Source organism: Prionailurus bengalensis, chromosome C2 (assembly GCF_016509475.1).
Source record: "Prionailurus bengalensis isolate Pbe53 chromosome C2, Fcat_Pben_1.1_paternal_pri, whole genome shotgun sequence".
In the NCBI taxonomy this organism is placed as follows: Eukaryota; Metazoa; Chordata; class Mammalia; order Carnivora; family Felidae; genus Prionailurus; species Prionailurus bengalensis.
The window spans coordinates 109,224,457-109,250,329 of NC_057350.1; the positions used below are offsets into that span (position 1 = coordinate 109,224,457).

Here is a 25,873-nt window from a genome sequence, read left to right on the forward strand (position 1 = left end):
TCCACCTGGTTGGGGCAATGGCTTCCAACCCTGTCACCGTCTCAGAATCATTAGTGAGGCCTTTTAAAAACATCTGCAGCCGGAGTGGGCCTCAGGGGCTTCTCACTCCAGAGGCCTGGATAGAGACTGGCTACCTGCATTTTTTAAAGCACCACACGTAATTCTGATGTGCAGTCACAGTGGAGAAGAAACACCTCTTGAGAGAGTCAGTGTAGGCTCTCCAAGGTGTTAAATATTTTACTCTAGGAGAATGAAGTGTGAAGGGCTGCCTAAAGAACACAAAACATGCTGAAGGTAGAGGCAGTTTGCACAAGCCCTGTAAGTTACAGCCTCAAGGCTTGTGTAAAACAGGGCCCTGGAGACATGGGATGTTCCTTTTCACTGCTTACACCCAGACCTAACCCTGTCTGGTAGCACTGAAGAAAACGCCCTTCCTGACCAGAGAACAGCCCAGACCTCCTGTGGGATGATGGTATTATTAATTTTTTTTAAGTTTATCTACTATTTTGAGAGAGACAGAGAGAGCATGACAGTGCGAGTAAGGGCAGAGAGGGAGAGAGAGAGAATCCCAGGCAGGCTCCGTGCAGAGGCCAATGAGAGGCTCTATGACTGCGATCATGACTTGAGCCGAAATCAAGAGTCAGATGGTTAACCGACTGAGCCACCCGGGCGCCCAGGATGATGGTATTCTATAGCATTCTATGAGCATGTGACCACATATCCCCCCATCTGTGTTCCCTCATCTCCCTATATCATGTGTCACTTCCTGGAAACATCTGGCCGCTTGGCTTGCCACACACACCTGTGTGATGTTTTAAAAAAACTAGCAAAATGTTTTCATTAGTCAGGGTTCTCTAGGGAAACTGAATCTTGTAATTTTTTTTATATAATTCCTTATTATATACCTTTTTATATGTAAATATTTATATAATTATACTAAAATATAAAATCTCTTTCTATATAGACTTGTGTATATAGATAGATATATATATATATATATATATCCATCTCAATAGACATATACATATAGATTTACTCTAAGGAATTAGCTCACATTATTGGAAGGCTGAGAAGTCCCAAGATCTGACATCTGCAAGCTGGAGACCCAAGAGAACTGCTGTGTAGATTCAGTCCATGTCTGGAGGCCTGAGAATGGGAAGAGCCCATGGTTTCCGTTCTAGTCCAAAAGCCAGCAGGCTTGAGAGCAGAGAAGAAACAATATTTCTGTGCAAGTCCAAAGGTCTGAAACGTCTGCTGTTCCAGCTCAAAGCACTCAGGCGGGAGGAGTTCCCCTCCTCCAAGGAGGGTCAGCCTTTTTGTACTATTCAGGCTTCAATTGACTGAATGAGGACCACCCAACCCACATTCGGCAGGGCCATCCAGGGCCTTCCGGCTTTACTTAGTCTACCAATTCAAATGTTAATCCCACCCAAAAACACCCTCAGGACACTCCCAGATTAATGTTTGACTACAAATCCGGGCACCCTGTGGCCCAGGCAAGCTGACAAATAAAATGAACCACCACAAGCCTTTTTTCTTGCAAACATCTTATCTGGAGGGAAGCAAGTGTATCCCAGAGTACACAGTGCAGGGTAAAGTCAGCCTCTTTCAAGCACCTGTAGGAGCAGCTACCCACTATGGTGTGTCACTTCCCATGGCATCAGTCAGACAGGCCTCTGCTTCTAATGTGAGACCGTGTGGGGTAACTCAGAGTGTGGGCAGATACCCTTCTAACTGTTGATACAGCTCTGAGCCCCACCCCAGGCTGGACTCCATGTCACTGTGTATGCAGCACATCCCCTGGCCCCTAACCCACTCTGGGACAATCCTCAACATTGGACCTTTCTGTGTCCTCTCCCCACTTGCCACCTCCCACTTCCACTTGGCCTTCACTGTTTCGGCATTGATACGCTGCTGGAAAAAACCCAAAGAACTGGGCTGGCTGGTCCTCAGCGATTCGTGACTTCTAACTTCAGCTGGATCTTCACTATCACCCCGTGTGCTTTTTGCCATTACTTAGCCAATGATCCATCTATCTTGTCAGCCATTCAATAAACACTGTTGATCGCCTACTACTTGCCAGATATTGTGTTCTGCTAAAGATACAACAAGGGTACAGGAAAAAACAGAGTTGGTCTCTGCTCTCAGGGAGCATACAGCCTGACAGACTCTAGAAGGCAGATGCCCTAAATCTGCCCCAAAAGGCCAGTCCTCTGTATTCGCAGGTGACCTCAATGACAAGCACAGGTTTGCCTTGCTAGAAGTTCCTGGGTCTCTGTTTGCAGCCCAGAGCTCCTTCCATTACTCCTTATGCCCTCTGGATCTCTGAAACCAGAAGCTGAAGGGCTCAGGGTGCTCGGGTGGCTCGGTCAGTTATGCGTCCAACTTCGGCTCAGGTCATGATCTTGCAGTTCATGAGTTTGAGCCCTGCATAGAGCTCTGAGCTGATGGTGTGGAGTCTGCTTGGGATTCTTTCTCTCTCCCTGCCCCCCCCCCCCCCGCCCCTCCCTCACTTGCACTTTCTCTAAGTAAATAGATAACACTTAAAAAATAAATAAATAAATTGAAGGTCTCTCTGGTCACTGCCCCCACAAGGCTCCTGCTTCTTCAAGCCCTCCTTCCTCTTACTGTTCCTTCTGCATTTCTCCCTTCTGAGATTTTAGCTCCTCTACCTTGATGCCCCATCCGGGAACCCTAGCAACCTCCCCTGCTCAGGGAGACTTCTCATTCTGCATTCCCAAGTTGCCAAATCCTGTTTATTCTTCTTCCTAAATAATTCTCTCCTTTCCGAATATCTTTAATGCTTCCTGTAGTACTGCCTCATCACTTGACTCCTAATTCCTCTCCTTGTCTCCAGTCTCAACCCTTTCCCTCAAGCCAGCCTTCATATCGCTGTCAGAAACAAGCCTACTACACTGGACGATGTCCTGCTCTTGATCCAAGTGCTTAAGTGGCTTTTCACAGCTAGAATAGGATTTTCAAACTTTTTGGGTGTTTTGGGTTTTTCTGGCAGAAGGATCTTTCCTGCCCACCTCCTTCAAAATGGAATCTGAAGCCCTACAGAGAAATGAGCTATTAAGCCATGAAAAGACATGGAGGAACCGTAAACGCATACTGCTAAGTGATAAAGCCAATATGAAAAGGTTACATACTGTGTGATGTCCATACTCTATGAAATTCTGGAAAACACGCAACTATGGAGATAGTAGAAGAATCAGTGGTTGCCAGGGGTGAGCGGGAGGGAGAGATAAATAGGCAGAGCACAGAGGAGTTTTAGGGCAGTGAGATTACCTGTATGATACTATAATGAGGATTATACATTATTATACATTTGTCTAAACCCACAGAACATACGACACCAAGAGTTATGCACACACCTAAGGTAACTACAGTTTGGGTGATACTGACGTGTCAACGTAGGACTGTCACAAAGGTGACACTCTGGTATGGGATGTTGATAGTGGGGCAGGCAGTGTATATCTGGGGCAAGGGGAGCCATCTATCCTTTCTACTCAATTTTGCAGTGAACCCAGAATTGCTCTAAAACATACAGTCATTGGGGCACGTGGGTGGCTCAGTCAGCTGAGCATCTGGTTTGGATCACGATCCCAGGGTTGTGGGATCAAGCTCCACATTGGGATCAGTGCTGAGTATGGAGCCTGCTTAAGATTCTCTCCTCTCTCCCTCTACCTCTCTCCCCCACTCATATGCTCTGTCTCTAAAACAAAAAAAAAATAAAAAAAATAAAAAATAAAAGATGGTCAATTATTACACATTGCATTAAAATTTTTTAATTTATAGGTGGCTCAGTCAGTTAAATGTCTGACTTCGGCTCAGGTCATGGTCTCATGGTCCGTGAGTTCGAGCCCCGTGTCGGGCTCTGTGCTGACAGCTCAGAGCCTGGAGCCTGCTTCAGATTGTGTCTCCCTCTCTCTCTGCCCCTCTCCTGCTCACTCTCTCTTTCTCTCTCTCAAAAATAAACATAATTTTAATTTACATTTAAAATATAAATTTACTTTAAAAAGTTTACATTTAAATTTACATTAAAATTTGTTCTATTTATCTTTACCTTTAGAAAAAGTGGAGCTCCTTTGATAAAGGCTGTGGCAATGGAAGAAAAAGGGTGGAGTGAGATGGAGCCCTGTCTGTGTCTCACCCCCAAGCGTTCCCTTGTGACCTGGGGACCTCAGGACTTGGAGGAACACCAGAGATGCAGAAGACATGAGCTAAATGACTTAGCAAGGTAAACAAGGGCTCTCATGGTCAGGCCTGGCTTTCCTTCCAGGCACATTCCTCGTGGTTCCCTGACACCCTGCCTTCACAATATTCTACACAAACACTAGCATTTCTCCAAGCACCTCCTGCTCCACGGGGTCTCCCTCCAGGCTCGTGCTTCTCCCTCTGTCTTGAATCCTTTGCCCTTTCTCCACTTGGTGATTTCCTGCAAGTCTCAACTCTATAGCAGCACCTTCTCTTGTGAAGTTCTCCCCAAGTTCTTCAGGAGACTTTCCTCAGGCTTGGTTCATCTTATCCTGGCATCTGGCAAACGTACTGTCTGTTTCCACACGCCTAACTCCTACTGTGTGAGCGATGTGAGAGCAGGATCCTTGCTGCTTTCATCTTGGTATCCCCTATAACCAGCAAAATGTCTGGCTTCCTAAGCGTTTGCTGAGAATGAATGAGTAAACGAATGAACAAATGAATGAGTGAATACATCAACTCGACTCTTCCTGTCTCAGAAGATGATCCCACATTCTAGGAGATGATTTTCACTCACTCCTCGGTAGATTTACTTTTTTTGCCACAAGCTTCTTTGACGTTGGGGCTTGATAGCACTGGTCAATGTATTTACAAACCAGGCCAGCCATCAGCAACCCATAGATGGGTTTGGCCGCTTAATTTCTTCCCACATTTCAATAGCTGGCAGAGCCATGGGCCTTCAGAGGTGTCTTCAGTTTATCCTTAAGTGATTTCACCTTTCTGTTCCCATTTACACATGTTCTTAGTTTATGAAAAGGAAGCTTGCCAGCCTGTCCTCTGGTAGAACAGAAAGTCAGGACTGTTAGCTTTAACTATGACCTTTAGAATATTTAGATAAAAGACAACTGTAATGGTGTGATTGCTTGGTACATTTATGTATCTACTTATTTTTATTTTCTTTTGAGAGAGAGACAGCACACGTGAGTGCCTGCGGGTGGGGCAGAGGGAGAATCTTAAGCATGCTCCATGCCCCGTGCGGAGTCTGACCTGGGGATCGATCTTACAACCATGAGATCATGACCTGGGCCAAAATCACGAGTCGAATGCTTAGCCCCTGCTTGGTACATTTGATACCTAATTTCCAAAGCCTCAGTTGAACATGGGCTGTAACTGAGCAGACATCCTGAGCCTGCAGCGGTAAAACTGGCTCCTCCTGGATTTGAGAGCTGGGGTCTGCAGAGCCAGATAGATTAAGCCTGGTACATATTCCTTTCTATGATGTTTTCCGTCTTCTCTGGCTTACAGAGGCCTTTAGAAAAGCGCTCAAAAAAATGCTCATTCAACCAAACGTTTTACCTGTTTTGAATTAAGTCAGTCCCATGAACTTCTTTGTTTCCTCCTATTTTTCATGCAATGTCTTATCACAAGTGTTTAGGCTCTCAGAAAAACGTAAAGCTCAAATCAGGACTTGCTACAGCTGAATCAGAGTTCTGTTTCAAAGTTCACCAAAATACCAATAGCACACACACACACTGGGTTTTTTAAAAACTATAGTCTGCCCTCTGGAGACTCATTTCCATGTGGCCCTTCAGAAACACCTGGATTTTTTTTTATAACTTGAAGGGCTTTGGCTTGAGTTTTCTATGTACTTTTGACTAACTTACTTTCCTCCATAGATACGGACTCTATGAGATCATTGGTCTATGATTTTTTCACTATATTTCTTAATTTATATTTATAGGTAATTTCTTTCAAAAACAAATAGTGAATAATTATTTACCATAAAGCACATTCTTAAAAAGACTAAGGTCAGACTATCTCTGATAATGACCCTCCAGAGTCTTTCAAAGACAAGTAAATGACAACAAGATCAGAGCCATAAATTACGCAAGTGTCAAATTTCCTTTGACTTACGGTAATCGAAGACCACCCTCACCACCCAAATCATATCATTAGGGAGAATCAGAAAAACTCGGGCGTCGATAGCCTTCAATATCTTTGAAATACAGTAAAAGGAGGCAGAATTGCCACTACCTTTAATTCATTCACTACCATCCCCTCCCTGGTCCCCACACTCTCGTTCAACAGGGGCCAAGAAATCCGTCCAATGCTTTCTTGGTGCCTGCTCACCACTTTGAATCCCACATCACCAGGCCCCAATGTTGTAGTTGCTTAGCCACCCCTAGTCATTCTCTCCTGGCTCTGAAAATTTTAGCTCTGGCTCAGTGTCCCTCTCTTCAATATTAATTTTGTCATACTTTAGAGTGATTTCAGGGACTTCAAAGATAATCCTTCCCTGCGCCTTTATCTCTCGGTTTCTTGACCTCCTCCTCTCCACCGATCTTGTCTTCTTTTTTTTTTTTTTTTTTTAATTTTTTTTTTTAACATTTATTTATTTTTGAGACAGAGAGAGACAGAGCATGAACGGGGGAGGTGCCGAGAGAGAAGGAGACACAGAATCAGAAGCAGTCTCTAGGCTCTGAGCCATCAGCCCAGAGCCCAACGCGGGGCTCGAACTCACGGGCCACGAGATCGTGACCTGAGCCGAAGTCGGAAGCTCAACCGACTGAGCCACCCAGGCGCCCCCTGATCTTGTCTTCAACACAACCTCAGCCACCCTCTGCCCATGGACACATCTTAGACTTGTTACTACCCAAACTGAATGTCCCAAACCTCAGTTTCAAGCATCCTCCTTTCTAACTGCCACTTTCTATCCTTCAAACTTACTGTCTCTACTGCTCTTATTCCAACAATGCTCTGGTCCTTCTGTTTGTACAATTCATCAATCCTACCCATTTTCTATTGTCCTGCCATCTCCTCATTTACTTGTGGATCATAACCCTGGATTTAGTCCTCATTTTCCTCTCTGCTCGGTTTAAACTCTGAGGTCCACCATTATAATCATCCCTTTCCATAAACTCTCGGTTTCTTGGCTTCTCTTTTTCATCATATGCCCTTGAAAAACCCCATCTGAACACCTGAGTGTGGCTGCAGGAAAAACACCCAGCCACAGAGATGGTCTCACTTCTAATTTATTAGCATGAATCTCAAGCAGATCCTTCATGCCATCCAGCCACTCTGACGTATCCCTCGGTCCATACACCCTTCTGCTCTCCTGGATGTCCTCTTTCTCACCCGACTTTCAACACCTGCTTCCCATCATCACTAACAGCCGATGACCCTTGCTCCTGATTTGCACTGAGAATATAGAAGCAACAAAAGAACGTCTACGAGATACCGCCAACCCACCTAGCAGCTTCAAAGCGCATGTACTCTGCCTGCTTTCAAGTTACTCTCTTCTTGTGTCTTCAAGAAATCATTCTAGGTATTTTTCTCTCCTCTCCTACATTATTTTTTTTTCCTTCTCAAAAGGATTTCCTTCTCAGCGTACAAATACGCTGTCATTTCTTCCATGTGTAAGAGCACTCTCTCTGACTGTGCCCGCCTATCCGTCTGCCTCTCCATTCTCTGCTTCCTTTTATAGACAGAGTCATGAAAAGTGTATCCACCAACTATTTACTTCCCATGCTCTCTTCAATCATGCATGAGCTCTCCACCTCCCCAAACTGATCTTTTCAAAGTCATCAGTGACCGCCTTGCTGCTGTACGATTAATTCTTGGACCTCATCTTGCTTGACCCGTGAGCAGCATTTGATAGGGTTGGTCACTTTAAATAATTTCCTCCTTTAAATAATTTCTTCAGCTGGATTCCAGGCCTCTGCGTTCTCCTGGTTCTCTGCCTACTGCCCTGACTGCTTCTTTTCAGTTTTCTTGATTGGCTTTTGCTCATTTTCCTGATTTCTTAATGGTGGATTCCCCAGGTCTCGGACCCCGTGCTCTTGTGTTTCATCTATACTCAGTCCCATAGCGTTCTCATCCAGTCTTATGGCTTAAACAGCATCCTCACGTTGATGACTTTCGAGTCATGTACGTGACCCACGCCTCTTCTCTAAAGTCCAGATTCATACACCCATTTACCTATTTGACCTTTTTGTCTTGGATATCTAACAGGTATCAGAAACAATACATCCCAAATCAATCTCCCTTCTCCCCCTCTCTAAATCTTTCCTCCTTCCTTCTCCCACATCTCATTTGCTGGTAGCTGCATCCTTTCCGCTGTTCAAGCAAACCCTCCCACCCCCGTCATCTTTGCCTCTCCTCCTTTGTCCTCCACTCCACAAAGAATCAAACAAAGAATCTGCCAGCCTCTACCTTCAAAGCAGAGCCGTAATCTGATCACTTGTCGGCATCTCCTCAGCTGCCATCACGGTCTAGACCCTCTTAGGTTACAAGGATAGTTCTCACGGTGTCAAAAGGTCCAAACACCAGGGCTGCTTTTTCTCATATGTGGGAGAAATCAGGAAGCCTTATTCCCTCCCCAAGTCTCATACTCACATTTCACCATTTCAGACTCATTCTCATGCTGTTACCATTGCCATCTCTAACTTAGTCTTGTTTAGATATTAACATTTTCTGGGAAGAATAATATATGTATTTACATATATATATTATTTATATATATTGCCCCAGAGTATTTAAGGTACATTATAAAAGTACACAAAATACGTAACAATAGAAAAAAATAAGCAAGTAAATTAGGCAAAGGGAAAATAAGGATAGAAAAAAAATCCAGATGAAGCTATAGGCGGGTGAGCGTACAAATGCATACAATGAGGTTCTTCACCTTTGCTGAACGTGAGTAACAGGGAAGTTTCTTCCACTAAGGTGTGCTTTTATGATCAGATTTGTTTCTGCTTGATGGGCCCCATATGGCATCATGAGCACAGTGGCTCTTTGGGCCTAGAGACGGAGAGGGCTGCGTTGGGCAGGAAAGGCTCAGAGGAGAAGGGGAGCAATGTTAGTCAGGAAGTCCCTCCTTACCTGAGACCGGGTCTCAACATAATCCTAGTCACTCCTTTAGTGTTCTCCCCAGTCTCCCACCTCCCGGGCCATCCCCACAGGATACCCCTGGTACTTACCAAGACCCAAGCAAGAAACTCTGAGTCCTGATTTTCCAAGATTCCTAGAATAAAAATAAAGCAACACATGGTCATGACTTTGTCAGGTGAAACTATCCACATTTAACTAGGAATACTGTATCTCCCTTTGGACATTGTTTTTGACTAGAGTTGTGGTAAAGATAGAACTGCAGGTGCAGGTTTGTGGTCCTGGGAAGAGTCTTTTGTCTCCATCTGGGTGCTGAGAGGCTCAAAATGTGCTCAGGCTCAGCACAAGATGAAAATGTCCCCCACTAAATTCAGCTTTTCAGGCCTGAATGATCTTCTTTACCCATTTGTTTACAAATCTATTTTCTCTCTCTCCTTCTAGAATGTGAGTTCCCTGGGGCGCCTGGGTGGCGCAGTCCGTTAAGCGTCCGACTTCAGCCAGGTCACGATCTCGCGGTCCGTGAGTTCGAGCCCCGCGTCGGGCTCTGGGCTGATGGCTCAGAGCCTGGAGCCTGTTTCTGATTCTGTGTCTCCCTCTCTCTCTGCCCCTCCCCCGTTCATGCTCTGTCTCTCTCTGTCCCAAAAATAAATAAACGTTGAAAAAAAAAATTAGAATGTGAGTTCCTTGAGGGCAAAATTTGTATTTTATTCACCATCCAGTCATTCGTTATTCATTTTTCATTTATCACCAGAACCTGACACACAGCATACCCTTAATAAATATTTGTTGGCTGAGTAACCAACAAACTGATTTCTAAAACAGAATATTATTACTAATGGTTGGGAATTATTAGAAGAATAAATTCAAAATGATCCTTTAGGCTATTTAAACTAACTTACAGATATCTCTTGACTTATGATGGGGTTATGTCCTGAGAAACCCAACCTAAGTTGGAAATATCACAAGTTGAAAATGCATGGAATTCACCTAACCCAGCAAACATCATAGCTTAGCCGAGCCTATCTTAAACATTCACAGAACACTTAGGTTAGCCTATAATTGAGCAAAATCATCGAACGCAAAGTCTGTTTTATAATAAAGTGTTGAGTATCTCATGTAACTTATTGACTACTGTACAGGGAGGAGGAGGAGGAAGGAGGAGGAGGAAGAAGGAAGAAGAGGAGGAGGAGGAAGAGGAAGAGGAAGGAGGAGGAGGAGGAGGAAGAGGAGGAGGGAGGAGGAAGGAGGAGGAGGAAGGAGGAGGAGGAAGGAGGAGGAGGAAGGAGGAGGAGGAGGAGGAGGAGGAGGAGGGTTGGACGGGTCTACAATGGTTGCAAGTATATTGGCTATTTACCTTCCTGATCGCAGGGCTGCCCGGGAGCTGCAGCCTCCTGCCCAGCATCATGAGACAGTATCCTAACATGTATTTCTAGCCTGGGAAAAGGTCCAAATTCAAAGTCAGAAGTATGGTTTCTACTGAATGCACATGCCTTTCACACCATCACAAAATCAAAAAAAACCTTAAGTCAAACCATCATAAGTTGGGGGAGCCTCTCATGTCTTTATGAAAGGCTCCATAAAATTGCTACAAGGTCAGATAATGGGGCACCTGGGTGGCTCAGTCGGTTGAGCATCTAACTGTTGATTTTGGCTCTGGTCACGATCTCTCAGTTCACGGGATTGAGCCCTGCATCAGGCTTTGCGCTGACAATGCAGAGCCTGCTTGGGATTCTCTCTCTCCCTCTCTCTCTCCCTCCCCCCCCTCTCCTCCTCCCCTTGCTTGTGCTCTTTCTCACACAAAATAAACAAACATTTAAAAAACCCTTTTTTTTAAAGATCAGATAGTCCTTTTTAACTGATTATTTTTTCCTTCATCAATCCCTTTGATTTTCATCCCTAAAAGCTTATCAAAAAGAGGGGATATATTTTCACTCTCTAAATAGAGAACTAAGCACTCTAGTCTTCATTGTAAGGTATTCCGTGGAGACCCACACCCATCCCATCTTCCTGCCATTTCTGCCAAACAGCTGTCATAGAAGAGATCAAATTCTCAGAGAATGCCTCATAGAACCTTGTAGGGGTCTAATGTGAGGAGGTGAAGCTTAAATAATTGATCGTGGTAGAAAAGTACACCCCTGACTCTCTGATCAGATGCTCTTAGGAGAACACAATCCCCCAGCCCCTGCCCGTTTCTACCCCAAACAAGATAGCACAGACTTTTCCAACTGCCACATAGCTCAGTTCTTCTAAGTGCTCTCTTGATTCTTCCACAGTTTGGCTTCTTTAGAGGCAGTAACTAGTGCTCTCACTTTTCTATTTCTTTCCCCCGTTTATTATTCCTGTCTATAAAATGCTGCCTAAGCAACACATTGAGTTTCATAGCATAGTCCAAAGTGCATTATGCTGCAAGGAGTTGAAAGACCTGGGTCTGCGACCTATTGTTGAAATTAGCCAGGTAACCTCTGGGGTTCAATTTCTTCACTGGTAAAATGAAATATTAATGCCTGGGCCATTCATCTAGCATCACGTCTGTGGGATCGGAATGTGATGATGCATGCTGAGGTGTTGCAGAGCAGACAAATGCAAAGCATAATTATTTTTGGTGTTTTCGGACTCTGCACCCCCTCTCACAGACCTAGTGCTACATTTTCCCATTTGAAGTGGGTGAATCCACCTGGAAGGAAACTATTGCATAAACGAGTGTGTGAAAAACACTTTGAACAACTGAATAGGAGAAAACTAACTGAACTTCTCCCACGGAAATAGTTTGCGTAAGAAATGATCCTTTGAGGGGCGCCTGGGTGGCGCAGTCGGTTAAGCGTCCGACTTCAGCCAGGTCACGATCTCGCGGTCCGTGAGTTCGAGCCCCGCGTCGGGCTCTGAGCTGATGGCTCAGAGCCTGGAGCCTGCTTCCGATTCTGTGTCTCCCTCTCTCTCTGCCCGTCCCCCGTTCATGCTCTGTCTCTCTGTCCCAAAAATAAATAAACGTTGAAAAAAAAAATTTTAAAAAAGAAATGATCCTTTGAGTAGTTTCTCAGAGAACCACAGGATATAAAATCAGAAGATTTTTCTTTTAGTCTAAAAGTCTGATTTTAAAAGATAGAAATATAGAACCAAAGCTCTATAGTAGGGAGAATAAAAAAGACTACACCAAGACAAAAAAGTGTATATATATACATATATGCATATGTATATATATATATGAAATAAATATTAAAAAATAAAATCATAAAAAATTTAAAAAAACATAAGTGCAGTCAACCCTTGAACAACACAGATTTGAACTGCATGGGTCCATCATACATGGATTTTTTTTTAAAGTAAATACAGTACAGTACTACAAATATATTTTCTCTTCCTTATGATTTTCATAATAACATTTTCTCCTCTCTAGCTCACCTTATTGTAAAGATACAGTATATCATACAAAAATATACAAAATATGTGTTGACTGCTTATGTTATCAGTAAGGCTTCCAGTCAACAATAGGCCATTAGCAGTCGGGGTTTTGGGGACTCAGAAATTATACACAGACTTTCAACTGCGCAGGGGGTCTGTGCTCCTAACCTTCACATTGTTCAAGTGTCAACTCTATGTGTGTAACTAACAGTCTTCCAGGTGGAGATATTCAATACTGACGCCTCAGGAAGAACTTACTGAGAGGTCACCGCATTCCAAGTGATGTGCAGCTCATGGAGATACAGAGGGGAACCCATTCTGGCTTTCTACCTCCAGGGAGCTCTCTATCCTCTACCTTTTCCGAGGGGCACAGAAAAATATCCACGTAACTACCATATAGTGAGGTATGTCCTCCCTGGATGTCTTTGGAAGAATACGAAAGGGCTATCTCAGACCTGTATTCACGTAACTATGTAGGTGTCATGGGAAAAAAAATCTCAGTAAGAATTTCCACCTAATTTTAATCTTTCCATGATTCAGAGGACAAAAGGGAGTGCAGAAAACTATGCGGAGCAAGACACTGCTGTGACAAAATCAAAGAGGACAAGGTCCTGTCACTGGGTACTTACTGAACAACATCCCAGCACCAAGGTGGGGAGACCTGACCTATTTTCCTTATGACAGTGACTTAGGAAGATAATGATCACTCTGCTATGGGTTTGGAAGGCCAAACTTGAGAAACGAGAATTGTCAGCAAAAAACAAACTGCAAAGTAGCAAGTACTAAATGTGGCCCATTTTCTTGCCATTGATGTTTAAACACCCAGGCCAGCTTTTCCGGAATGAAGGCCTTAGAATATTTTGCGCTATGTGAAAAGTTCCATGACAAATGTTGATCCAGAGGTGACAGATCACGCATTGAACTTGGGTGTTTTTATTTCCTTTAACTCTCTCTAAATGTCTTCGTTCTCTACAGGGAATGGCGATGAAACTCCGGTGATTGTTTTTCAAGTGAGAGACATTTTCTGTCTCTCACGGAGCCCTATCTGGTCTCTAAATCCACTGCCCTTACTGTGTCCAGCGGTGAGTCTCTGTGAGACTCCTACCTTGTAAGACATTCTTAACACGTGATGATACTTCTCGTTCTGTAGATGTAGAAGGTGGGAGGAACCAGCTCCCTCCAGTTCAGCTCACAGAATTCCAACACAATTTCCGTGATCACGGAATGGAGGTGTTGCAATTGTCCACATATTCTGATCCATTTCAGCTCTGCTGGGTAACAGAAATCCAAACACTGGACCTATTTGATCCAATGAGTACAAATGATATTATCAAGGCTTGTTTGTGTGGCTATCACACCAGATAATGGTCAGGTTTACATACCGTGCTAGGCTGTAACAGATGCCACGGAATGTTCTTCACCCCACATATGGAGTTTTCATAACTACTTCGTGATCTTGCATGACTTTATGCAACAGAACAGCTTTACAGAATTTCATTTTATTTTCTAATTCCTCAGCGTTCGCACAATTGAGGCTACATAAACATTCTGTGAACACATCCAATTTCTAATTAGATTGAATTTCTTTCCCTTTTGATTCAAAATAGTCTCACTGCACTGGTTTACCTATTTTATCTGTGTCAGATATGCCAGAAGGAAGACTCACCGTGTCCATTTTTAGTATCTGCTCCTGTTCAACTCAAAATAAAAGCTCCTCTTTCCCAGGTGAACCTGGGCCGCTCTGCTGCTAATATTAGAAATGAATGACATCAATATGGGGGAACAGGACACTTAGCTTTGTCAGTCAAATGCTGGAAACCCTAAATCTGAAATCAGAGCTTCAGGAAAGAGTTATCTGGAAAAGGGATACAGGTTCTTGAGAACACCACGATTGCATCTCTCTCCCTCCCTCTCTCTCTCTCTCTTTTTCCTGTAGGCTGGACTGTCCCCTCCATGAACGCGCGCCTGAACTTATTTTAAGCCGAAGGTTAGTTCTGTGACAGAAGCATTAAATATAATTCCTAGTGGCATTTTGTGAAGCATCCGTCAGGCTCTTTTTGAATTTAAAGCAATAATGGAGCGGTGAGAACTGAAATCAGGGGTCACGTAGGCACAGTATTACAAGCCACTCCCAGGCTGCAGTTCCTTTACAAATCACAGATGCCAAGGGGCGCCTGGGTGGCTTAGTCGGTTAAGCATCCGATTTCAGCTCAGGTCATGATCTCGCGGTTCATGAATTCGAGCCCTGCATAGGGCTTTGTGCTCACAGCTCAGAGCCTGGAGCCTGCTTCAGATCCTGTCTCCCTCTCTCTCTGCCCCTCCCCCATTCATGCTCTGTCTCTCTTTGTCTCTCAAAAATAAATAAATGATAAAAAAGAAAATTTAGACAAATCACAGATGCTAAGAGGGGAAGATCAGCAGCCCAAGCGTCTTGTCTTAAATTGTTTGCTCCTGAACACCCATGTGTTGGACATCATTCACAGTTGTAAACAGCTCGGCAAAGAGGAGTAGCTAGCTAAATTATGTACCTTGCGTTTGGCCAGGAAAGCAACACAACGTCGCCTGGGACACAGGGGATGACTAAAAGCACAGGAGTTTGGCTGGACCTGTTTTCATGTGCTCAGGTCATTCTGTCAATCTGCTGGCTCATCTATTGGAACATCTTTCTGATCCCTGAATCACACCCTGCTGTTCTGAGGTGCCTCACCTGGAAGTTACTAGCCAAATCCAGGGGAGGGATTTTTTTTTTTTTTTTTAAGAAATGTACATTTAACCTTTCTTGAAAAACCCAGAGCCAAAGTAGTATCTGTCTGTCTGTCAGTCAGCTGGTTTTGATGGTTGTACAAGCACACACATTTTGACAGTCGTGAAGGTAACTACAAATGGTAATAATACTTTCTTATGAGGGCATCGTTCATCACTGCTAGTAAGTGAGTAATGACTCATTTGGAAACCACCAGGCACAAAATTGATGTAGCCATGCATTTTGATGACAGACATTGTCATGCAGTGGAATGAAACTGTGTTTCATTCCTACCTTCACTTAAGTAGCAACAAAGTAGAATGGGATTCTATCAGATGCTTTGATTTAATGGTTTCAGTCTTTTGTCAGTTGTAAATTCCAGCTAGATTCTCATTTTCACTGAATATACAAAATCATCTGCTGACCTATAGATTCTAGAGAAGTCTAAAGAAGCATGGCAAAAAGAGACTTCCCTATACTTAATTGATTAGTTCAGTAGTGATACACCAAGTTTCAGCTATAAACCAAGCCTTGCATTAGGGGTGGGAATGGGCTGAGTAGCAAGATAGTTGCTATTCTCATGGAGCTCACATAATAGAAAGGGAAACAGATATTAAATAGTGACTTAATAATCTGATTGTAATGCTAAATAGAAGGACACTATGCCCTAAGTATAAAATTGGGATGTTGGGAAGCTGACCTGGTCTGGATGGTTAGGAAAAGCTTTTCTAGGGAAGAAGCATTTAACCTGAGATCCAAAGGAGGAATAGAAAGTAACTTAATGGAAAGAATAGGGCTTAGCATTCTAGGCAAAGTGAACAGAATGTGCAGATGCTCAGAGGCTGGAGGAAGCACCTGTAATTGAAGAACTAAAAGAAGGACAGGGCAGTGGAAGAGGAGAGTGTGAGTGACTCTAGCTGAGCGGTAGGGGTCACAGGAAGAAGATGAAACAGGGTCTTACAGGTCAGGTTATGTTATCAATTTTAGACTTAATAGGACAGAGTTACGGAAAACTACTGGAAAACGTAGAGGAAATGGGTTGAAAGGAAGGCACGAAGAGGAGCTAGGAGGCTACTTTGTTAATCCTGATGAGAAATGATGGTACCTTGAATTCCGATTGAGCAGAGATAGGAGAATGGGGGAAGTTTCCAGATATTCTTAGCAGGCAAACTCTAGAGGACTTGGTGTTTGGTTAAAGATGAGGATGAAAGAGAAGAAGAAATGGGCCATTCTCAGATTTCCGACTCTGGCAGCTGGGTGAAGAGGGGTGCTTTTCACCGAAGTAGGGTTCATTTAGGAAATAGAAGGGTTTGACTCACCTTTGTGCATTTGGGCAAAGAGATTTGCATGAGATATCCAAGCTAGTTGCCCGGAGCTCAGAGTAAGGAGAGGGTGTTCTGGGTACAGAAGGTAAAAGGGGCCAGGGGCTGGGGCCAGCTGTCAAGGGAGAGAGTGTTCAGTGAGAGAAGAGGGGCCAAGCCCAGCCCTGAGAAGCTCCACATTGTGCGTGGCAGAGAGGATGCACGCAGACAAAGGAGACCGAGAAGGAGCGGCAGAGATGTAGAATGGGAAAGTGTTGGTGGAGAAGCCAAAGGTGGAGGTGGTTTCAGTGGGGCGTGAGTGACCAGCAGTGTTGAAGGCTGCAGAGCGATCCAGACCCGGGAGGAGGGAGAAATGCCCTTTCCTGTTCAGCCCTGCGGGGACTGCTGGGACTCCCGCAGCAGTCATCCCGGGGGCCCGAGAATGGGAGGCGTGGAACCATGCTCACCAGCCGCGGGTGACCTTGTGCAGGGTACTTAGCCTTTTGAAGCCTGTCTCCTCAGTCATATGTGCAGATATTAATAGCCCACTACTTTTTTGTTTTTGATGATTAAGTGAGAAAATATAAATGCAGCACCAATGCCAGCATGTTTCAGTGTTCAATAAATGTTAGTTGCTCTCTGCCCTTATTTCCTAGGAAAAAATGGTGCCTTAAACACGAACCCCGGTAGGGTTCTGGTTCTGGCGCCGAAGCTGGTAGGAGGCCACTTCTGTGACTTGCAAGGCCAGCTTCGCTTCCCCTACCCTAGGATCCTCTTTGTGCTTAGACACTGTGCTTAGACACTGCAACCATCCCGAATCTATTATGTGCAAATTGGGAGTCATTTTGCTAGAATCGTTAGAAAAGTGGGAAGCAGGGGATAAAGATAGATAAGGGAGACAAAGGAGAAGGTGGCACTTTGTTGGCAAAGGCAGTTTGGGGATGTCAGGTGGGTCTGAGGAATTTTGAACAGTTCTTCTGGGATCACCAGGAGGGATGAGATGGAGATATGACATAAGGTTGTACGGATAGGGCTATACAAACTTGGGTGTTCTGCAGGGGTGTGGTGGGGACTGAGAAACGGTTGCCCAGGTCTAGTTATTGCTTAAATAAAAGTTATTCTGCTTTTACTATCTCAAGGAACCCAAGACATCAGAATAGCTGGAAATCAAGAACTCAGATTTTCAAATCAGAAGAATGTAGGACCTTTATCTGGGGGGGCACATAATTTGGAGGTTCACGAACTTGGAATGGAAAAGATACATTTTTGTTTTTCACCAACTTCTTACTGAAACTTAGCATCTCCTGCAATTATGAATATAGGCAAGAAACCATAGAAGTACCTATGTTACTGGTGACTGTGCCACCAACAGAAATTATAGGCATTTTTCTGTCATCATCAGTTACTTCAGAGAGCTCAAAAAATTACACTCCTGGTCCCTGGAAATGGTGGTATTCCACCTGCCCCTAGAGCTGGTTATTTAATATACTAATAAAGAAATGTTTTACTAGGTTACAAATTCGGATTTTAGGTATTTTGAACTGTATTTCAATTTAATTGGAATCCTGTGTATTTTAGGTTATATACTTAACAGCTATTTTTTTGAGGAGTCTGTAGGCTTCACCAGATTGCTGGTGTGGGGGGGGGGGTCTATGCATCAAGAATCTTGGATACAGATTAAAGATAAAGGTTGTTTAAAAATGCCTTTGGGCATTCATCTGCCACAAAGCAATGTGGGTTTGCAAGCATCTCTTTCAAACTGGGAGGGAAGACATTCCTGAAAAATATTTGAAAGCAAAATTAAATATGCAAAACCCCACTGCTACTATTTAAAAATGTGTGTAATGTTGTTGAAACTGTTAATGTTCTGGTATCTCTATTTGTTTCATTTTAGTAAGTTAAAAAAGATTTCTTAGGCCCTTACTGGATCTACTTCCAAAATCAGGCCCACTGCTTGCGTTCTCTCTGCTTGGACAAAAATCCTGGTCTCTGAGGTCTTACATTACAGGCTTCATCCACCCACCTGCAAGGTGGAAAAGCCATGTTTACCCCCTGAGGAAGAGGAGAGAGGAGAGGATTTGCCAGTCTTGGGGCTCTGGGGCCTTAGCAACAAGTGGCTTGTCTCATGCACAATATTTCTTGTATAAAACACTTCACTTTAATGTGATTTATTCATTCAACAATTTCATATTCCATTTCATATTTTTGTGTTTGTTTTAATATAAAAGTATGTTTCCTCCCTAAATCTTCAAGCAAGCCTGTTGTCTCAGAGATGCCCCATGTTGGTCCCATGGCCTTACTGGGTGCCCCTGGGCATTCTCTGCTGTCCCCGTTTGAAAGGCCTGGCTATAAACTACTGTCAGTCATTTACACCTTAGTGTGAAAGAGATTCAAACCTTTTTCTTACATCACTTTGGAGAGATTTGAAGGAACAGATCAAGAAATAAAGCACTAACTATCTGAGGGAGATGGAGAGGACAATGAAGGTGGGATAGAGGGAGGAAGGAAGCTGGGTGAAGAAAGCAGGCCCTCCAAAGGGGAGAACCCTCTTTGCCCCTTCTAAATTTCATTCAAGATCACATCTCTCCTCATGATGGCATGGTCACACTGTCTTATATATCATACACATACTTGCCATTTTCAAAGCTAAGAAGAGAAAAATCGAAAGGTTTCAAAGTTCTCTTCACCCAAATGGTGATGATTTCTTTTCAAAGAAATTCCACACAGTGAAGCAAAGGTAGAGCTTTCCCTGGCATCCGCTTTGTAACGAGGGCTATGATTAGTTTCCACTGTAATGAGCCGTGCAGCTTTCAAAGGCAAAATGTAACAAGAAAGCACCTGCAGTAGGAGCTCCAAGCTCCACAGCCTTTCAGTTCCATTTACTGTGGGCGAATCCGTTGCTTTCTGGAGAGAAAGCAAAGTCAGCAATATGATGGAGACGGAGGCATGAACCGGACTGAGGGGCCGGTTGATATTTAGATATGCGCTTTAATCAAAAGTAAATGCTTTCAGCCGTAAGGCATCGGTTTGCCTTTCAGTTTCCTTGACAGAGGAATGGAAAATTAACGCCTGTTTTCTCTGTGCGTTCACGTCTTTCACATCTGCTGCCAGGGTGCCATATATCACAGCGCGTATTATACTTCATTCTGCACAAGGTTGTTGCTCCTTCCAGAGGGAGCTCTGTGAGGCTCGGGACTGTGTCTAATGCACCTGCTCTTTCCAACGCGCAGCACAGGGCTGGGTGCAGAGTAGGTGTTCGGCGATGCTCACGGTGGGTGCTCTGATGCCAGTATTGGCTGCGGCTGAAGACTGCATTGTCACTTGCTTGTTTTGCTCTTGTTGGCTAGGGACGCTCTGTGGTTTACTGGAAAACACCAGCCAGCACAGTGCAGTGGTGGAGTATGACACAGAGCACAAGTGCCTCTGCCACGTCCTACGGGTGAAGCCCTGGGAAAGTTACGGAATCTCTCCGTGCCCCATCTGTTCCTGGTGATAATAATAGCAACTACCTCCCGGGGTTGTCGTGAGGATTAAAGCATTTAAGGCAGTGCTTGGCACGTCATGGTAGATGCTGTCTAAGTGCAAGCTGTTATCACACAGACACAGGTTGGAATTCAAGCTGTGGTCCTGGGCATCTCGTTTCACCTCGTACAGGTTCCCTCTTCTGTAAAATGAGTTTCTCCGCTCTCCCTGAGGAGAGGGACACAGTGGACGTTGAGGCCTCTCACTCTTTTTTTTTCCAACCGATACAGGTGTTAGGGCTGCTTCTCCTAATCTCACAAGAGGCCGGAGCTTAGGAACCTGCTTAGCAGGATGCTTTCTGTCTCCACCCATACCTTTCCTCTTCTCCCCCTTGCCCTTCTGCTAACTCCTGCCCTCTGACATTTACAGCCTCAGAGCCTGGGGGGGGGGGGGGGGGGGTTGCTAAAGGAGGAGTCACGACCAGGGTCTACTTCTATGCTCAGTCTTAATCTTACTCTTTCTTCCAGCCAGCTCAGCATTTTAAACCACCTGCATCCCGACTTCTCCATAGCTACTACCAGGGCAGACCCTTGTGCCCAAAGGCTCCCTACCTGCTCTTTGGCCTCCAGGTTCTCTCTGTTCTTTGATCAGCCTTACCACCTTCTTATTTGTATGCAGTAACTTGTTCATGTCCTATCACCTTTCCTCAGTTACAAAGTACTCAATAGGATCCAAGCCTGATCTGTGTTTGACTTTATAACAAAACATGTTGCGCTGTGAGGTACAAGTAAATATTTCACTGACTAAATGAATGTTCAAATGACTAAGTCTGAGGAGCCTTTCTTACCTCCTTGATGCGAACTTCCAGAGTTAGATATTATTTTAGTCCTAATTGTTTTGTGTTTAGATTGACCATAAAGATTCAAGTGGCCTACTAAACGTCATGGTGCAATAAGGCATTAAAAAGAAACAAAAGGCAGGCATATTAGAAAGGAGTAACTAAAACTCTCATTGCAGACCACATGATTGTCTATGTAGAAAAATCCCAAATAATTTACGAAAAGGCTCCTAGAACTAATAAGTGAATTTAGCTAGTTTGAGGATATACGGTCAATATATAAAAGTCAAGTGTATTCCTAGCAATAAACGATTGGAATTTGAGATTAAAAAAAAAAAACAACACTACTTGCAATAGCAGCCTAAGACTGAAATATTTGTTTACAAATCTATAAAAACATGGTCAGTATCTATATGCTGAAAATGACAAAACACGGAAGAAATGAGAAGACCTAACTAAATGGAGAGATACTCCAAGTTGATGGCTTGCAAGACAATACTGTGAAGATGTCAATTTCTGTCAATTTGATGTCTGAAGTAAATATAATCCTAATTCCTATCCTAGCAATTTGTTTTATAGACATCAAGGTGATTCTTAAATATATATGGTAAGGTCAAGAAACTGGAATTATGCAAAACAATTTTTTTTTTAATTTGAGAGAGAGAGAGGGAGTAGGGGAGAGGGGCAGAGGGGGAGAGAGAGAGAACCCCAAGCAGGCTCCACACTCAGCTCAGAGCCCCACTCGGGGCTCAATCCCACAACCCTGTGATCATGACCTGAGCCGATTTTAAGGGTTGGACACCCAACCGACTGAGCCACCCAGGCGCTCCTCGAAACAATTTTAAAAAGAACACCAAAGTTGGAATGACTCACAGTACCTGATTTCAAGATTTTACATAAAGCTAGAGTAATCAAAGTGGTGCGGTATTGTTAAAAGGAACGAAGCACATAAAAATGGAACAGAATAGACGGTAAGTGGAGCAGAATAAACAGGCCAGAAATAGCCCCATGAGTATAGTCAACTGATTTTTGACAAAGGTGCAAAGATAATTCATTGGAGAAAGGATAGTCCTTGCAAGAAATAAGGCTAGAACAATTGTTATATGGAAGAAAACGAATAAGGTTACAAGCCTCACACCTTATACCAAAATTAAAATGGATGATACATCTAAGTGTAAAACAAAACCACAAAACTTGTAGGAGAAAAAAATGAGAAAAATCTCTGAGACTTTAGGTTTGGCAAGAGTTTTTAGATGTAGTACCAAAAGGATGATCCATTAAAAAAACTGAAAAATTGGGCTTTACAAAAATGTAAAAGTCTTGCTCCATGAAAGGAACCAGTGGGAAAAATGAAAAGACAAACTGTGCTGCAAAAGCCCACTAAAAGATTGCCAGCGTACTGAACAGCACTTCACCAAAGAAGATATTTGGATGGCAAACAAGCACATGAAAAAATGCTTGGCATCACTGGACACTGGAGAAATACAAATGAAAACCATAATGAGATACCACTACATGCTTGTTCGAATGTATAAGATAAAAACAAAACCAAAAGCGAACACAATGCCAAGCATGGGCGAAGATGCATTGCTGGTGGAAACGCGAAACGAGACAGCCCTCTCAATCATTTTGAGAGTTTCTTACAAAGTTAAATATACCCATACCGAATGACTCCACAATTCCACGCCTAGGTATCTACCCAGGTGAACTGAAAACTCCTGTTCACACAAACAGCTAGAGGCAAATGTTTATAGCAGCTTTATTCATAATCACCCCAAAGTGGAAACCACCCAGAAACCCGTCAACTGATGAATGGATAAAACAAGTAGGGAGCATTCACACAGTGGAATATTATCCAACAATAAAAAGAAATGAAGTTTCGATTCATGATTCACATGATAACATGAATGCATTTTAAATGCATTTTGCTAAGTGAAAGAAGCTAGGCTTCCAAAGCTACGTATTGTCTGAGTCTACTTCTATAACATTCTGGAAAAGACTATAAGGACAGAAAACATGAATAGTTACTAGGGGTTGGAGGTGGGTGGAGAGGACTGCAAAGAGGGGGTATGAGGGAATTTGGGGGGGGGTAATCGAAATGTTCTGTATGGTACACTGTGGTGAACTGACTGCAATTATCAAAATCCATACAACTGTGAGAACACAAAAAGTGAATTTGACTCCATGCAAATTAAAAAAAAAAAATCTACCAGGTGGTCAGAGGAACCCAAGACGACATGCACACTGTGAGAAACGAATGTAACTGTATGGACAAAAAAAAACCTGACTTCACTAACTTCAGAAGAGTCTTTTGACTGGAGACCATAAGGCTAAGAATAAAAAGAACTGTAACCAAACACTGAACTCTAGTCGCCAAATTTGTTTCTCGCGGGGGCAAGGGTAATTCTGAAATTACGGCTGACAAACAAGAAATGTAGTGAGTGAACAGTAGACCCAGAAATGGAACAAAAACGGGAGAAAATTGAGGACCCCTTGAGGCCAACATCCTTGTATCATTTAATTTCATTTTATCTTAAGTACCCTCATATCGCCAGAACATTGGTTTTTGTTTGTTTGTTTGCTTTTTTTACTTTCTAATTCAGCAAATGTTTACTCAGAAGCTGCGAGGATGCATCAAGAGTTAGTAACTGACAAGCAACTAACAAGAGTTAGATGAGGCTAAATGAAGGCTCTTTCTCTTCGGAATCATAGATAAGGGCACCTGGGTGGCTCAGTTGGTGGAGTGTTAGTTTCTTCATCTCAGCTCAGGTCCTGATCCCGGGCTGTGGGATCAAGTCACACTTCAGGCTCTGTGCACTGAGCCTGCAGCCTACTTAAGATTCTCTCTCTCTCCCTCTCTGTTCTCTCCCCTGCTCATGCTCTTTCTCTAAAACAGATAGCTAGATAATTCGGTAGCTAGACAGATAGAATAACAGATAAAACAAAACAAAACAAAAAAAACCAAAAAAACCTATCCTGGTGGCTGTGAAAATGGAATGTGGTTGGCCCAGGGATGGGAGCCAGGACTTACAAGGCTATTCACAACTAGCTGCACTGCTCTCTATCCTACTCATAGGATAGCCATTATAAATGGCTAATGATTGGTCAGGCTGAAGTTCTGGTTTCAGTTCATCTTCATTCTTCCACCTCTACTTTGGTCTTTGTATTCTATTTGATATCTTAGTTTGCTATGTCTCCGAGTGGGGACATTGCATCTCATTTGATGGTGTCAGCCGTGCAGTAACACCAACAGGGATCTGTGCCTGTCACTCAAAGAACACCCGCCACAGCCATGAGAATTTCTCTCTGTGCCAATCCTTTCTGACTTTATTTCATACAAAGGGGAAGCTCTTTTTTACAGATCCATGAAAGGATCATGAAAGGAAGGGAGAGAAGACCACCAGTCTCTCGTGAAACTGTAAGGAATCAGATGAATACGTTCTTTAGGATCATAAAACAAAAATCTTATTGAAATCCTCTTGAAAATGGAATCAAAGCTACCTTTCCTTGGGCTTGGGTAAAGTTTTACGCATGCAAATAATTTTTAAAAATTGACTTCAGGGGCGCCTGGGTGGCGCAGTCGGTTAGGCATCCGACTTCAGCCAGGTCACGATCTCGCGGTCCGTGAGTTCGAGCCCCGCGTCGGGCTCTGGGCTGATGGCTCAGAGCCTGGAGCCTGTTTCCGATTCTGTGTCTCCCTCTCTCTCTGCCCCTCCCCCGTTCATGCTCTGTCTCTCTCTGTCCCAAAAATAAATAAACGTTGAAAAAAAAATTAAAAAAAAAATTGACTTCAGGCATTTTAAATTAATCACTGCATGGCAGCTATGGAACTCTGTGAAATAACTTTGCCTTATGCTTTTGTGAATTAATCCATCCTAGGAAACTAAAGTAATTAATTTCAGTTGGTTAAACTCAATAGCGGTACTTCATTCAAGTCGACTGACTTAACTGGTTCTAAGCAAGATTTAGGTAACAGAAATTCATAGGATAGTGCCAATATCGATGGCAAAAGTAGCTGGGGACCTGACAATTCTTTGATGTGGCCCCAAAGAAGTCAGTTTCCAACACCAGAATCACCATCGTATGACAAGAAGGAAAATCATTGTGGAAAGTACGTGCAATGGCAGTCAAATAGCTGCTTATTTTAATCAAACTCCAATGAAGCCTAATTTTTTTTGACAATTCAATGTTGTCAGTTGAGGAAAGCTTTGGATCCACTTTGTACCTTCCTGGGTATTTGACAGCTATATCTTTGACTTTTAAAGTGGAAAAGCACAGGACACATGGGTGGCTCGGTGGGTTGAGCGATGGACTTCAGCTCAGGTCATGATCTCGAGGCTGGTGAGCTTGAGATCCACTGGGCTCGCTGTTGTCAGCACGGAGCCACTTGAGACCCTCTGTCCCCGCACTCTCTGCCCCTCACCCCCCTCTCAAAAATAAACAAACATCAAAATAAATAAATAAAATGGAAAAGCACAGCTAATTATATTTTTCACTTATTAGGTAAACAGAAACATGCTTTAGTTATTTTCCCTATACCTGAACTCAGCTTAAATTTTTTTTTTTAACGTTTATTTATTTTTGAGACAGAGAAAGACAGAGCATGAGTGGGGGAGGGTCACAGAAAGGGAGACAGAATCTGAAACAGGCTCCAGGCTCTGAGCTGTCAGCACAGAGCCTGACGCAGGGCCCGAACTCGTGGACCGTGAGATCAGGACCTGAGCCGAAGTCGGCCGCTTAACCGGCTGAGTCACCCAGGGGCCCCTGAACTCAGCTTAATGATAGCAAATATTTATAGGGCACCTATCACATGCCAGCTTCACGCCAGGTGCTTTTATACATAATTCAAGCATATAAAGGCCAGTAGTCTTTCCAAGTAGACCCTCTTGGGTCTGTTTCATCTGGGAGGAAATGGAGGCTGAGAGAGGCTAAATAAGGAGCCAAGGCCCCACACATCTGGCGCTGGGCAGGGCCGGGGCAGAATTCTGTCTGTCGCTCAGGTGTGTGTTCTTCCGCTGCACCTTGCTGCCTTCATGTGGCCTT

At 43.6% G+C, this 25,873-nt stretch overlaps 1 protein-coding gene across 5 annotated transcripts in view; it reads right to left on the reverse strand.

Annotated features, from left to right (window-relative positions):
• The window catches only part of KCNAB1 (potassium voltage-gated channel subfamily A regulatory beta subunit 1), a 422,904-nt gene that overhangs the window by 112,869 nt on the left and 284,162 nt on the right, over positions 1 to 25,873 (reverse strand). For all 5 annotated transcript variants that reach the window (XM_043595055.1, XM_043595052.1, XM_043595053.1 and 2 more), the window contains exon 2: positions 9,180 to 9,223. In XM_043595055.1, coding sequence (XP_043450990.1) covers positions 9,180 to 9,223 — 44 coding nt within the window. The remainder of the gene's footprint in view (positions 1 to 9,179; positions 9,224 to 25,873) is intronic.